Raw genomic sequence first — 15,826 nt, 5'->3', positions numbered from 1 at the left:
GATATTTAGGGTTTTATCCTGCGTTAGGACCTGTCACTGCACTTAGATGGAAATGCCATATTTAAAATGACACAGCACAGTATGTGCTGTGTCCTGCTTAGGAACTTAAGAGTGTAGCTCATTATTTATAGCTGAGGGATTCTAAGCCAGTCACAAAAGATCTTGGTGCTCCAGCTGCTTGGTTTTAAAAATTAGACAAATAATGCAAAAAGCCCTAGGGGTGAATGAATGATTGGGGAAGTGACATCTGAGTATTTGACCAAGTGATATGACTGGCTGCTGGGGGGCATAACTGTAATGATAATTAATAATAATAATAATAATAATAATAATAATAATAATAATAATAATAATAATAATAATAAAAAACAACTACTGTTTCTATTAATATTAATTATACCTATTATTAGTTTTTTGCACTTTTGGCTTGTTCCCAACACTGTATTAGGTACCATTCATGGGATCTAATTTTAACCCCATCAGCAACCTTCTGCAGTTGATGCTCATCCCCATTTCACAGATGAGAAAAGTTTTGGCACAGAGCCCTGGTGGGATCCCCCCGAGGTTTAGACACACTGGCTTTTTTTTTTTTTTTTTTTTTTTGCAGCTAGAGCTCATCCAAAGATGACATTGGCTACCCGCATTGGACGACAAAGAGGTGTCTGGAAACTCAACCTCTGTCCGGTCTTGTAGCCACACACCAGTGACTTTTGCCCGCCCTGGTTAGTGGCCGGCTTCACCTTGTTCCCTCCATGCTAGTGAGACCAAGCGTGAAAACCCCTGCTTTTTTCACTCCTTGAGGGAGAGCAAGGGAGGAAAGCACGACGTTACCATGCTAATCAACCCCCCCTACCCTCTAAACAAAACTAACTCTGTTTAGTTCTAAATGCAAACAAAAGGACCTTTGGAGTCATTGAGTACAGAACCAGAAAAATCAGGAAATTCAGTTAAGGGTCTGGCGCCCCTCTTAGCCTCTTCTGCTGTGTCTGTCACAACCCAAGTGGCAGCAGACCCCTCTGGCCCGTGGTTTACAGAGGGCAAGTCTATAATGATGCCCTTAGAAAGTCCCCCAACATCTTCTCTGGAAATACTTCTGAGAGCTCTCCCCACCGCTCTCTCTTTCCTAGCCCTCTTGCTTCAAGTCATTTGCATGAGAACAGATTCCTTTGTGCAAAGTTGGCCTGTTCTCTGTCGACGTTTAGAGCCCTTCTGGTCTTCGTGTTGGGTTGCTAGGCAGATATGGCCCTGGCTTGCAAATAAGCTCCCTGCATTTACCAGCCCGTGAGAACTTCAACTTGGGGTAAGGAGATTGAAAGGAATCTTGTCTGGAGATCAGAGAGGTGCAAGCCTGCTTTTAAGGGCTGGGCCTGCAGAGCAGCCAATGAAGAGGGGTGTATTGGAGGGGGCTTCTCCTGGAGGCCTGGATTGCTTGCCTGCCCGCCCATCCACACTCCCCCTTCCGGTCTCTGCACCACCTACCCAGGAGCTCACCTATGGGCAGGTATTCTTTGTGACCCACGCGTATTTGTTGAAAGCGAATTCTTGCTTTAAAACTTTAATATCAGCTTCTCCAGACAGCAGAGAATGTCACAAGCTTTTCCTTCTAACAATACCGATATTCCAGCGCGAGGTGCTAGGTACATCCAGCGGCCTGCAGGACATCCCCAACTCCCACACTGGAAGAGCTGCAGGAAGGCAGGTTCCTTCAAACAGAAATGCATGCTTTTGGGGATATTTGAAGATTTGCCAAGGGGTTCTGAGGCACAGGTAATTTAGGGGGAATCACTTTTCAGAACATCAGCTCTTTCCTACAGCCAGGAGAGCCCACTGTGGTGCAGGCCTGGCGTTCCGTTTTTCCTACACTGTGGGCCGCCTCTGGCTTAACCAGCACCAAGATGTCACTAGGTGCACTGGGCCAGCTGTTAGCATCTCTAGGGGGAGAATGCAAACGTCATAAGAGGGAAACCCCCTTTCTTCAAGTCAATGTCTCACCCCCCAAGCGCATCTTATTAAGGATGCGTTTCCCATCAGGTTATCTTGTGCTTAATAACAATTTGTCAAAATTTATAATGTGTGTTTTTTGTTTATAAATTACAGTTACCCTGAAGGGATTTTTTTTTTTAACACTTGGAGGAAAATGTGAAAAGTTAAATTTCAATGTATACACAAAGTCTGTATTCCAGAGAAGTAGGATAAAGTAATTAACTACTTTTGAACATAAAGGTATAGTGTATTGAGATAGAATGGAAGTATAGCTTTGCAAAAAAGAGAAAAAAAATGATAGAAAATTTCCAACCTAATGAGAAATAGTCCCAAGTAATTTTTAAATCAGTGATGGTGCTTTCCAAATTATATTACATTGAATACATTTAAAAGAGTGGTTTAGTAGTTTTATTATAAAAGTCAACATTTACAGATACAATTGAAATGATATCTTTTGCAGTGATTTAAAGTTCTGATGAAACATGGAAGATAATTTAAAACTGGATGAGAGTGTTAGAGGCTGTGTTTGTTCCCCCTTACTGTTCATATATTGAAGCCCCTCCCTACCCACCCATGTGACAATATTTAGAGATGGGCCTTTGGGAGGAATTAGGGTTAGACTAAGTCTTGAGGATGGGGCTCAGATGATGGAATTAGTACACTTACAGGAAGAGGAAGTGGGGAGGGGTGTAGCTCAGTGGTAAGAGTGAATGCTTGGCAAGCATGAGGACCTGGGTTCAATCCCCAGTACCTCCATTAATAAATAAGTAAGTAAATAAATAAACCTAACTACCTCCCTGCAAAATTTTTTTAAAAAAATGTTTAAAAAGCCAAGAAAAAAGAAGAGGAAGAGAGAAATTTTTCTCTGTCTCTCTCTGCGAGCACACACTGAAAAAAGGCTCTGCGAAGATGTTATGAGAAGACAGCCATACGAGCCAGGAAGAGAGTCCGCACTAGAACCTGGCTGTTCTAGACTCTCAGACTTCCAGCCACCAGAACCCTAAGAAAATGAGTTTTTATTGTTTAAGTCACCGGGTCTATGGTATTTCATTATGGCAGCTTGAGCTGACTATACAGAGGGGGTTTACTGTTTTTCCAAATTCTTTGAAAAGAGACCCAAGCAAAAAAAAAAAAAAAAAAAAAAAAGGCAGGGCAATGAGTAAGATCCCTATGAACCCAAAGACAAAAAGATGTGGTCCCTGCCTTCACGGAGAGGTTCTCTCTGAAGAGAACAAACCCGAGAGTCAGCACAGGAAGGCAGGGGCTGCACGCCGAGCGGCCCCTGTAGGATGCTGCAGATGTAGGGGGCACGGGAACAGGGACTCTGAAGCCTGACTTGGAATCCCAGCTCTGCCCTCACTAGCTGTGTCATCTCGGGCACATTACTTAACCTCTCTCTACCTCAGTCTGCTCATCTGTGGAAAGGAGATGGGAATGATAATAATACTCCTTTGCGCAGGGTTATTGTTGTAGGGGGCGTGCTCAGTGCTGGGGTAACCGATTAACATGGAACTGGCTCTGCATCTTAGTGCTGTGCTGGACTCGCGCTGAAGCTCTGACTCCTGGCTGGGGAGGGGGCAGACGATGGTGGAGCTCAGTGAGGCTTAGGCTGGATGGGAAAGATCCTGCAAGGGCTGGCAAGGTGGAGGGGGGAAGGGATAAGAGCAGGAGAGGAAGGTGAGAGGGGATGGAGAGCGTGCTGGACTTGGGGACAGGGAGGTGACCCATGGCACCAGGGCCCTCCGGTGCTCTGGCGGCTCTGACGCCTGGTTACCATTCTGGGAAGTATTGGTGATGTATCACTGAGTGTGTCCAATTCATGCTGCAGTCAGTTTTCCAGTGTTCCTGGCTTTCAACGCTGATACTTGTTTCGCTGATATCTCCTCCTCAGCCTGACTCGTTTACTGCTCCTGTAGTTTTGTCATCCTCTCACTGCTTAAAAAAAAAAGGGAGAAAATTGCCTGGAAGAGGCCTCTCCAAATGATCTCAAGCCTGTTGCAAAAGTCCTAAAAACAGAACCAAACAAAAATCAAAATTCTTAGAACAACATGATTTTTATCACACTACTTTCAGGAATAAATACGTATCACATTCGACTTTTATGACACAGTTGTGGGTCACGAAATCTAACTGGAATTGTCGGAAAGTGCTCAGTGTGGGACCATTGGGTTTCACCCTGATTAAACCCGGCTTTCTTTGGATAATTGCTGAAGTTGTCCCACACACCGTGTTCCTCAAGGCCCAAGGAATAAAAACCTGCTCTCCTGCTATGTTTCTTGCCTAAAGGGAGATGCTGGCTTTCCCCGTCTTGTCTAAACACGCATGGCCTGTCCTGCTGCTCCCTGGAACAATACACAGTGTTAAGCTTCTCTTTTAACCCTGTAGGAGCAGGGCATCCACATATTTCCAGATGGCTAGGCGGATGAGGCAAAGAAGCTAGAAGGATGCTCCAGGACCATGATACGGGTAAGAGGCAAGGAGGGACCCCGCCCTGCTGTGATCCATGGAGGGCCCTAGCCTCTGTCGCTGAGCTTAAATGCTTCGTACGGATCCAGGGTAGCACTGGAGACAGGGAGCATCTGTCCTCCCATCCTACACCCATCGCTCCTCTATCCCAGCAGCGCATCACAGGCCACGCATGCGCACTGATGAATGCTTTAGCTTTCCAGGCCAGGAAACCATACCTTAGAGGATGTGGTCCCTCCTCTCAAAGTGTTCACCCTCTAGTTCAGAAGAAAGGACATGGGTGTGATTATCACCTAAAGGAGCATTTCGACAAGGGCACTTTTGCAAGTGAGGCTCTGAGAGGGAGGGGAACTTAGAAAGATCATCTGAGATTGGGGAAGTGGTGAGATGCCGCTGAGCTTTCGGGGTGGACAGAGCAGGCTCAGCCATAGTTCTTTGTGTCCAATGCACTCATTGGGGAAATAATGATTGAATGCTTTCTGGACCGGGTAACCGGATTATGCAGTGCGTGAAACAGACATCCCTGCCCTTGGGGAATTTACACCCTAGAGTCGTGGCCTTTTCCTGTTGGAGCACCTAGCTCAGTGTCCTGGGCCAATCGTTCTTTTGGATGTTTCTGATACGAAAATGTAATTCGCACTTTCAGTTATCAGCAAAGGGAGGTTCCCCTCACACCCACTCTACGTCTTGATCTCGTCCTGCTATGTTGTCCAAAACCAGATTTGTTGGTAGGCAGTGTACTCCAGGGACCATGCCAGCTGTCACCAGAGTCCGCCCAGGCAGAGGGTCCCAACTCAGGGTTTTTCCAAAATGGCACTGACAGCCACAGGACTGCGTGACAAGGAACTGTATGTAGTTCAGAACTTCGAAAACGCAAATCAAGGTGACGCTTCACTTTCCCTTCGGTCTTGGGTATAACCATAGTGTTTGTATCTGCTACCTTTTCTGAATTCAGAATCCAACTGCCAAGAATGCTGACCAACAGTTATGGCGAAGACTCAGCCAACAGCTGCAGGGGGCCCGGGTTTCACCATCGACGCTCAGAATAGTTTTGCTTAATATTAATTTTAGTAATGCTTTGGGCTCGCCTAGTGCTTTGTCAGAGGGTGCTCATGTTTGTTTCTTTATCCTCAAGACAATTGAGAAAGGGAAGAACAGTCATCAGCATCTCAGTACTTGCTGAGAGCAGGCACTTGTGTTGGTGAGGACGTTGATGAGAGGAGGGAGTTCGTTTCAACACTGGATTTTTGATGATACTAGCGAATTATCGTTAATTTTTTAAAGGGCCGTTATTAGAATTGTAGTGATATTTTAAAAGAATTCTTACCATTTACAGAGCTCTAGAGACATGTTTGTGGGTGAAGTTACATGCTTGCAGAGATTTGTTTCAACATAATCCAGTGTATGTGGAGGATGAGGGAAATGGAAGGTGGAGAGGTGACAGATGAAACCAGACCAGCTCTGTGTTGGTAACTGTTAGATCTAGATATTTCTAGGTAGCTAGGTATGTGCGAGTTTCTCAACTCCTGAATGTTGGATGACTTCCGTAATAAATATTTAATAATAATAAGTTAACACCACTTTGTAAGAAGTCCTTAAGATTTTGGCAAACAGGCATTCAGGGAGTGGTTTTCAGGTAACTGACCGTAAGCCCTTTTCGCCTGATCACACCCCTCTTGATTTTTCTTCTCAAGTGGAGGATGGAATTCTAGAGAAAGGATGTTGTTATTCAGAGGCCCACCTACTCTCTTGTATTTTTCTGACCTGGGTTCGAGGACCCAGATAGGACTTCTGCTGGCGTACTGAGTTTTTAGATGCATGGCACAACACCGCCTCTGCTCTCCCAAATTGACTCCTGCCACATGGCTTCCTACTGGGATGTTCCCAACGGGTGGTTCCAGCCTAAAATCGGGCAGGATGTCATCTGTCGCTGTGGATGAGTTTCCTGGCATCGCTGGGGTCCCAGAAGTGGCATTCCCAACAGGAAGGCCTGGCTGGAGGTCTTCAAGCTTAAAATGTTTTTAAAAATTATCTAAGTGGAATTGCTTTTCCAGCTTAGATGGAGGCATTGAAAGGTTTCCGTTGCTCCAGTTGTAAGGTAAATGGGTACTGGGGATGTGATGCACAACGTGGTGACAATGGTCAACCCTGCTGTAGGGAACACTTGCAGGTTAAGAGAGTAAATTCTCAAAGTTCTCATCACAAGGAAAAAAACATTTGTTTTTCTTTTCTCTCTCTCTCTCTCATTTTCCTGTATCAGTATGAGATGATGGATGTTTCCTAAATTGATTGTGGTCATCATTTTGCAATATATATGTGTCCAGTCATTATGCCGTACACCTTAGATTTATACAGTGCTGCGTGTCAGTTATATCTCAATAAAATTGAAAGAAAAAATACAATAACAAAACAAAAGATTTCCTTGGCATCCTCTGTTGAGCTAAAACTGAGGCCCCCCCTCCCCCCAGATAAGACTTTAAGAAATCTTCCCGGGGGAAGGGTATAGCTCAGGGGTAGAGCGCATGCTTAGCATGCATGAGGCATTGGGTTCAATCCCCAGTACTTCCATTAAAATAAATAAATAAACCCAATTACCTCCCCCACCAGAAAGAAAATCTTTAAAAAATTGAGAAAAGAAATCTCTCCAAGTTGGGCCAGCCCCAAACTGATACGTTGGGGTCTGGGGGCAGGGGAAGGGGCCAGGAGGATGTTTATTACATGTAGACAGTAAATAAGCATCTGACCTGGCCACCAAGGTAACTGGATTTTCCTCTCCACTTGGGCTTGGATTAGGGTGAGGCAAGATTTAAGGAGGTGCGCCCTGTCAGCACGGTCAGGGCACCTGATGTGGGGTGTCACTTCCTTAAATTTGTGCCCTGGGCACTTGGCTGGCCTCACTCCAGCTCTGTCTCTCACCTGGACTCACCTGGACTGACACGACGGACTCCTGACCTCTCGCCTTCTCTTCCGTGCCACGCTGTGACACAATTGTTTATTCCCAGCAAAGCAGCCAGAGGGATTCTGCTCCGAGGTAAGTCCGAACTTGCCACTCTTGCTCAAACCCTCCTCTGGCCTCCCTTCCCCCCCAGTAGAGGCTGCCTCACCTTGGATTCCACCTAATGCTCACCTGCCCTCAGTCTACTGTTTCGACTGGCCTCTTGGCCGCCCTTTCACGTGCCAGCCCTGTGCCCTGCAGGTTTCTCTGCCTGGCGTTCCTTCCCATAGCTGCCCAGCTTCGCGAGCCCCAGAGCCTCCTCCCTTCCATCCTGTGGATCCTTGGAGAAAGATCACCTTCTCAGCGAGGTGGTCCCTGACCTCCCTCTTTAACTTTGCACCTGCTCGCCACCCCCCCCCCCCAATCCCCTTCCTGTTTTGATTTCCTCCGTGACACATTGCCCTCCTTCCATGGCTTCCCCCTAAAAGCAGGTCAGTGGCATCTGGGCAATGGGTTCTGGGTTTGATTCCCTGCTGAGCGCAGCGCCCAGTTGGAGACCTGTCACTAGGTCCATGCTGTTCGCTGGCAGGGTGACTGAATGCCCCGAGCGGGGGTGGCGGGGGGTGTGCAGGGGGACCATTTTAGACTCCACGTGGGCAGCTGGTGCCTCAGAGCCCCCCTGGCAGCCCCCATGTGACTCCTGGCCGCAGCCAGCGCACCGACTGACCGTGTTCCGACTGGCCTGGTGAATCAACATTTCTCTGCAACCAGAGCTCACACTCCCTCTGTGCTCTTGTCTTTTTTGGCCTCAGCTCATCAGAAGCTCTGCCTTTGGAAAACCAATAGAGCCCTCGGCCAGAGAGGTCTGCCCGACCTTCTTGTTGTTTCAGCTGTTTGCAAGGCGCTCTCACAGGCCGCTTGGCCACAGGGGGCCCACGGGGAGCCAGGGTCAGGTGATGGGCTCCCAGCCCTGGTGTGCAAGATGCAAAGCGCATCTTCAGGTTGCCTCACCCCTTCCTCTTCTCAGCCCTTCTGGCCTACAGCCTGCCTGTGGATTGTTTCCTGGCTTGTAAGTACCTTTCCCCATCAGTCAGCCGGAAATCCAAAGGGAGGCCAACTTCCGCAGACCCAGCAGGGGTCGTGGAGAAGAACCCAGACCACTGCAAAGCGGGTTGGCTACCAAAGCTCACTCCCCTGCGGCCTGAAGGTCTCTGAGACGTGGGCAAGTTTCACCCTCGTGCTCAGCGAGATCTACCCCAGTCCGTTCTGCTCGGATGCAGCAGGTGGGCCTTCCTTTCACAGTTTGTCGAACAAGATGGTCGAGTACCTTCCAGCCCAGTGATGGAGGGTGAAGGCTTTATTTGCCAAAGACTCCCCCTTTCTTCCTTAGCTCCCAGGAGTGCTCCTTGCCTGTGTCCATGCTCCCCTTGAAGAAAATTTGGGAAAGTAATCTCAGATCAGACACTGAGCTCAACATCTCAGCTTGGATCTTTTAAAAAACTCCCCCTAGCTTTCCTGGGATATAATTGACAAATCAAATTTGTACTATTTACCATATACGATGTGATGTTTTGAAAGACATATAAATGATAACATAATTACCACAATCAAGCTAATTAGCACATTCCTTACCCCATGTAGTTACCTTTTAAGGTTTTTGTTTGTTTGTTTGTTTTTCTTCTTCTTTTTTTTGTTTCCCTGTGGTGAGAACATTTAACATCTACTCTCTTAGCAACTTGCTGTATTACGAACCCTAGTCACCATGCTGTACGTTCGATCTCCAGGAGGTATTGATTCTGCAGAACTGGAACTTTGTCCTCTGACAAACATCTTTCCATTTCCCTCACTCCCCCCTACCCACCCCCTGGCAACCACCTTTCTACTCTCTGCTTCTCTGAATTCCGCTTTTTTAGATTCCACATGTAAGTGACATCATGCAGTATCTGTCTTCCTGTGCCTGGCTTATTTAACTTAGCATACTGTCCTCCAGGTTCATCCAGGTTGTTATAAATGGCAGAATTTCCTTCTTTTTTTTTTTTTAAAGGCTGGATAATTCCATTGTGTGTATGTGTGTATAATGTATCCAACACGTTTTCTTTATCTGTCCATCCATCAGTGGACACTTAGGCTGCTGTGAATAATGCTGCAATAAACATTGAGGTGCAAATAGCTCTTCAAGATTTCATTTTCTCTGGACAGATACCCAGAAGTGGAATTGCTGGATCATATGGTTGTTCTATTTTTAATTTTTTGAGGAACCTCCATACTGTTTCCATAATGTCAGCTTGGATCTTAATCAAAGTCCGTGGCTTGGAGTCCATTCTTTGCATGTCTGACTTGCTTTTTTCCTTTAGTTAAAAAAAAAAGTAAATGGGGGAAAGGATTAAATGTCTCCCTGGAGGTGTGGGCGTGAAGAATAATGCAATGGTGTACTGGCTAAATTAACTTATTTCCATTCTATGAAAAATTTTAAGTATTAATGATTCTCTTTGAAAATCCTCAGAGGAATGTTTTCTCATGGAACTCCTAAGAAAAACAATCTGTTTATTTATGTTCCCACCTTAATTTTAACTTCTTTCTTAAGAGATTTTTTTTTTTTCCCCTGAAGTGTTTTATGTTGGGTCATTCCGAAATGGATTATGGATGAAGAATGAGGCCACTCTAGGGTTCCGAGCTAAGTAGCTTTAAGAAGAAAAGCTTTCAATGCTTGTTGCTCATGGTCAGAAGCCAGTAAAATGAGGCTGGGAATCAACCAGCAGGTCAACAAGTGTTTGGCCCCCACCTCGTGCCAAGGCTCTTTCTTCTAGAAAGGAGGAAGTCTTCGGGGCCTCCAGATCAACAAATACCAGTTGAACCTAATTGAGTTTGAAATAATAACTTTACTTTTGGAAAACGGAAGAAGTTCACATTTCTGAACAGTGGATTCATTGGCTCCCAGAGAACCATAGCTATGGACTTGGACTTCCTTTCATTTTGACTAAGTACATGTCTGCCTATCGTTTTGAGTTTATCTAGGTCTTTTGGAATTTGCATACCCCGAGAACCACTCCCTTCCACTCGGGTTGGCCATTGGGTTGGTGGGCTGGCTCTGTCAGCTGTGTGTTCCTTCCTCCAGGGCAGGGACGCATGACTGAAAATAGCATTTGTCGTAAGCCCAGCCCGGGTAGCACCTTCATGTATTACAAACTGGTTCTCCTTTAATCTCCTCCATGGGTTGGGCATTTGACTGCAGTTTTTAATCCGATCCCGAATTTCAAGTCTGTGTCTCCTTACTAACCTTGTAAACCTAGGGCTTTTAAGTGAATGGGGGGGGGCCAATATGGTTTTATTCTCTGGTTCCTGTTTGCAGCCTACAGTCAGTGGAACGCATAACCTTCCATTTCTGTCTTTCAAAACTCAACCTGATTGATTGCTTTTGTGCTTTTCCACTGAAGCTGAATCATCTCTAGTTAGGTCAAGCATCAGCGAGGTTAATCATCTCCAGTTAGCTGGTTTTCTTCTGAGACCAGAATCATGACGTTTTTGTTATCTGAGCATCTTCCTACTCAACATGTGATCCAAAGCCTGACACTGGCCTTACGTGGAGCTCATTAGATGTACAGATCCCAGGCCCCAGCCTCACCTACTGAATCTGCATTTTAATAAAATCTCCAGCTGATTCATATGTACATCCAAATGTGAGAAGCCCTGACTGAGCATGTCTTAAGATTTTCTTTTTGTAAAGATGTAAAGGGACACATTTAACGGAAATTTTTGGCAATTTTTTCTCACGTTTTATTACAAGACATTTCAAACATACAGCAGGATGGAAAGAGTTCTACAGTGTGCTCCCATAGACTGTCCACCTAGTGTCTACCATTAACTTTATATGTATTTATATATATTTATCTTTATAACTTTATATATATTTTCACTGTCCTTCCCCCCCCCCAAATTAGTTTTCTATCAAGAATTTTATGTAGAAATGTTCGTTTACAGCATGTCTTGGTGATAAGGGTCTCACCCTTTCTTTTAGAATCCTCAACGGGTTTGATAAGGTCACAGTTAATTTGGGAATTTCTTGTTAATCAGAGGAGCATGGTGGGATGGAGGTGGTGGGAGCACTGAGACTTCACAGAGTCAGGTGCTGGTCCTTGCCCCCTGCAGAACACTGGGCCTCACTACGCTCACATATACAGTGAGCCAGCTGAGACAGATGATCTCCAGTGTCGCTTCCACCCATGTGATTAGGTGGCTATGGCAAATATTATAAGCATCGGTATTTCTCAGGTGGAGAAACTGATGAACCCGTTAAATATTTGAATAAGAAGGAAAACATCTGTTGGCGTGGAAAAGTGATTATTTCCTAAGCTACTGAGTAAAACACAGCTGCACTGGCAGTTTTAACTCTGTTTTCTTGTCAATTTTTGTTCTTTCAGGAAACCTTACAGACACATGAAGCCTTCAACCATCTGGGACTCAGAAACTCGACTGGGGCCGACTGTGGCTTCCAGAACGTCCAGGTGTTCTGCAGATGTGAGAATTTATCCCGCACTCGCCAGCTGGAGTCCCGAACAGATGCAAGGCTTGTGCTCCGGCTCCCGCATCCCTGAGCACAGAGGGGACGTCTTGTAAGTGGCCAAAGAGCAGCTGCTGACACTGATGTCTGAGTAACGCACACAGCCGGTCATCTTACGGAGCTGCAGTGGAGAAAGCCAAGTTCAGGGTTGCAAATTTGCTGACTCTCTCGAATTAGGATTCCAGATGGGGGCCTTGTTTCTGTAGCCCCACCATCCCTCTAGACACTGCCTCCACCACCAGCACCACCACGATCACCATCGCAAACCCCACCACTGCTCGCCAGGACTCCCTGAGTTGAAAGTGAGCAGAAGGGAACTCTTGGAAAAGTTTCTGGCTGTGGCCCGCCATCACTCCGCACAGTCGGAATCCTCCCCTTATCACCATGGCCTGGCTTTTCCTAAAGGTTTTGTTGGTGGGGGTGAGTTTCCTGGGATGTCTTTATCCTCTTGTGGATTTTTGCTTCAGTAGGGACACAAAAGGCCAGAGACCGAATTTCGTCATCATTTTGGCAGATGACGTGGGGTGGGGTGACCTGGGAGCTAACTGGGCAGAAACGAAGGACACTGACAACCTTGATAAGATGGCTGCAGAAGGAATGAGGTGAGTCCTGAGGATGCCAAGCCAGCATCTCTTTGGATGTCTTACCCTGACTCTCAGGGAGGGAGAGGGCAGCACAAAGCACTTATAGAGTAATTGATGGGTCCATGTTGATTTAATTAATTGGTTGATGAATTTGGTTTGAAGCCAGTAGAGCATCATGAAGAAATCCATCCATCCATCCTTCCGTCTGTCCGTCCATCCATCCGATATCACCTATTTTGTGTGTGGGGTTGTGCGCGAATGTGTACTGGGAGCGAGGAACACAAAGGCGAACAAGATAAAAATCCTTGCCCTCAAGGTCTGGTAGTGGAGATAGGATGAAAGGAAAGGACAGATCACAATCTAGCACATAAGCCTGCACCAGGAATTTCTGGAGTCTGTGGGTAGGGCGTGGACCTCAGCCTAGGGGTTCAAGGGTGAAGGTGACCTTTGAAGAGCGACTGAAAGTCAGTGGGGTGCACTGAGGTCAGACAGGCTTATTTGTGAGCGGGTAGGATGTGCTGGTCCATTTAAGGCACACTTAACTCTAAGGGACCACAAAAGTAGAAGGCGTGTGTATCTGAACCGGGCCAAGTGTTTGTACGTTTTTTCGCTCCAGTGCCTAGCCCCGTTCCCTGCTTAGATTGAGAGCAAGTGCCAGCTTTCAGACTTTTGGGGTTTCTACTTGGGCTGACGCTGATCTGATGGATCTGCTCCGATACCGTCTGCCTGGGGTGAATCCCTCCATTTGGCTCAGTGGAGTCATTCTAGGTACCTGGCTGGGACAGTACGTGCAACATCTGGGTTTCAGCCGCTTGCATCCTCAAGCTGGGAGCTTTCACGTGAGGTATAGACCCGTGGGGTCCCTGCATCTGGTCTCTCTCACTTCAGTCCATCCTCCTCACCTCGGCCAAGGTGAACTGTCTAGAAACACTCCTCTGCTTCCCACACTTCAAAGGCGTGTCGTGACCCTAAGAATAAAATCCAAACTCCGGAGAGCATCTCATAAGACCAGCACACCGTCCATACCGGTTCTCTGTGTGGCCCCTTCCGTCTTACAGCTGTCCTCAGTTGGGGCCTCTCTCTGGGCCTCACCTGTGTGATTCGTTCTTTCTGGGGCACTTTTCTCTGCTCCCATTGAATTAGCTTCTACTCACCATTTGCTTCCCAATTGCTCACCAGGTCCTCAGGAACGCTGTGTTGGATGCCTCAGGTAGACTCAGCCATCACCTTTGCTGCTCTCCATGGTGACTGCTTAACCATCCGACCACCTGTGTTGGGTTAAAGAGCATCACCCCCAAATTCATGTCTACCCAGAACCTCAGGATGTGACCTAATTTGGGGCTAGGGTCTTGGCAAAGGTAATTAAAGATCTCTGTGATACCATACTTGATTCAGAGTGGGCCCTAAATCCAACAACTGGTGTCCTTAGAAGAAGAGGGGAGGACGCAGGGAGACACACAGAAGGGAGGGCGATGTGAAGATGGAGGCAGAGGGTGGGGTGATGTGTCTTCAAGCCAAGGATGGCCACAGGTTGCCGGCAACCCCAAGAAGCTAGGGGAGGCATGGAACAGAGCCTCCCTCTGAGTCTCCCAAAGGAACCAACCCTGCGAACATCATGATACCAGACGTCTCGCCTCCTGAATTGTGAGCAAATACACTCCTATCATTCTAAGCCTCCGAGTTTGTAGTGACGTGTTATGGCAGCCGTGGGAAGTTCTGCACCGCCCTCCCAGCACTGGGCTTCAGGAAGAAAAATGCCTAGTCTCTTCCTCCAGCACAGTGCCTGGTGGCCAGTAGGCAGTTCCAAAATACTTGCTTGCCGATGGATGGGCTTCAGGAGTTCAGGAGGCCTTGAAATTGTACAGATCAGACGATTTATTCCCCCGTGGGGAGAGAGCTGATGCATGGCACTTAACAGATGCTCAAAGGGAACTGGGTTGCCAAATGCTGAAGAACTGCTTTGAGCGTCAAGTGGGTTTGTGGGGAACTATCTGGCCCGTTATTAAAACTGAGATTCGAGGGGCCTCGGCCTCATCTTCCCAGCTGTCCCCACGGGCGGGCGCGCCCTGAGCAGGAGGGACCTCCTGGGGACCAGATGTGAACGCAGTTGGGTGGGCTCTCCTATTTTTCCCTCCCGTTGATGACAAGATTCTCTCTGTCTGAGCCTTGTGACAGGGGCCAGGCGGTGGCCCTCTGGCCTGATGTCGACGGCTTTTCACTGTGTGCTTTGTTGACAGGAAGGCAGGCTTCCTGTGAGGCCAGGGATTGATTCATCGCGGCTTTTCCCTCTGCCGACTCACCGCCAGTGGGGAACCATGACTTTCAGACCAGAGGGCTTGTTGCCAAACGCGGTCCAAGAGTGACTTGAGAAAGTCACTTTTCTGTTGTCTCTCTTTGATTAGTGTGTTCGCTTCCCAGGATGGCCACCACCAATCACTACAAATGAGGTGGCCTACGTAAAAAAACAGGGTGAAATAATGTCATTTGCAGCAACATGAATGGACCTAGAGATGATCACACTAAGTGAAGTTAGACAAAGGAGGACGAGTGTCATATGATATCACTTATATGTGGAATCTAAACAAATGATACAAATGACCTTGTTTACAAAACAGAAACAGACTCACAGACATAGAAGACAGAATTATGGTTACCAAAGAGGGAAGAGGTGGGGAGGGATAAATTAGGAGTTTGGGATTAACGGATACACACTACTATTTATAAAGTAGATAAGAAACAGGGACCTAATGTATAGCACAGGGAACTATATTCAATATTTTGTAATAACCGATAATGGAAAAGAACCTGAAAAAGTGTATACACACACACACACACACACACACACACACGTAGTATAACTGAATCACTTTGCTATATACCTGAAACTAACACAACATTGTAAATCAACTATACTCCAATAAAAAAAAATTAAGTGGCTTAAAAGAGCATGTATTTATCCTCTCACAGTTCAGAGGCTGGATATCCTAAATCAAGGTGTCAGCAGGGTTGGTTCCTTCTGGAAGTTCTCAGGGAGAATCCGTTCCATGCCTCACTCCTAATTTCTGGTAGTTGCCGGCAATCCTTGGCCTCCTTTGGTTGGTAGCCTCACCCCTCCACCCTCTGCCTCCATTGTTAACATGCCTCCCCACCGCATGTGTGTCTAAACTTCCCTCTTCTCAGGAGGACACCGATCATTGGCTTTTAAGGCCCATCTTAATCCAGTGTGACTTCACCTCCACTTGATTGCATTTGAAAAGATCCTGTTTCCAAATAAGGTCACATTCACAGGTCCTGTGAAGG

General features: G+C 46.8%; 1 protein-coding gene, 1 long non-coding RNA gene and 1 other non-coding gene across 9 annotated transcripts in view; 2 read left to right on the top strand and 1 right to left on the bottom strand.

Annotated features, from left to right (window-relative positions):
• The first annotated feature begins 2,664 nt into the window (after nt 1-2,664).
• Nucleotides 2,665-2,739, top strand: TRNAA-GGC (transfer RNA alanine (anticodon GGC)). The gene has a single exon. It is a non-coding gene; the product is annotated as a tRNA-Ala (tRNA).
• A 9,185-nt stretch (nt 2,740-11,924) lies between these two features.
• Nucleotides 11,925-15,686, bottom strand: LOC135323252 (uncharacterized). Of its 2 annotated transcripts, none has more exons than XR_010384576.1 (3): nt 15,492-15,686; nt 12,590-14,978; nt 11,925-12,063 (listed from the first exon to the last, which is right to left on the bottom strand). It is a non-coding gene; the product is annotated as an uncharacterized LOC135323252 (long non-coding RNA). The 2 variants fall into 2 exon arrangements; XR_010384575.1 differs by lacking the exon at nt 11,925-12,063 and having other exon boundaries at nt 12,539-12,844; nt 13,299-14,978.
• Nucleotides 12,057-15,826, top strand: part of ARSG (arylsulfatase G) — a 69,992-nt gene continuing 66,222 nt past the window's right edge. For 5 of the 6 annotated variants that reach the window (XR_010384573.1, XR_010384572.1, XM_010975971.3 and 2 more), the window contains exon 1: nt 12,057-12,544. Coding sequence is in view for 3 of the 6 variants with exons in the window: in XM_010975971.3 (XP_010974273.3) it covers nt 12,327-12,544 (218 nt within the window). In the remaining 3 variants the exon portion in view is untranslated. The remainder of the gene's footprint in view (nt 12,545-15,826) is intronic. The other variant, XM_064495627.1, reaches the window with a different exon arrangement.

The sequence above is a fragment of the Camelus dromedarius genome, chromosome 16 (assembly GCF_036321535.1).
Source record: "Camelus dromedarius isolate mCamDro1 chromosome 16, mCamDro1.pat, whole genome shotgun sequence".
In the NCBI taxonomy this organism is placed as follows: domain Eukaryota; kingdom Metazoa; phylum Chordata; class Mammalia; order Artiodactyla; family Camelidae; genus Camelus; species Camelus dromedarius.
The sequence above is the reverse complement of the archived record's forward strand: the minus strand, read 5'-3'. Positions and strand labels throughout refer to the sequence as shown.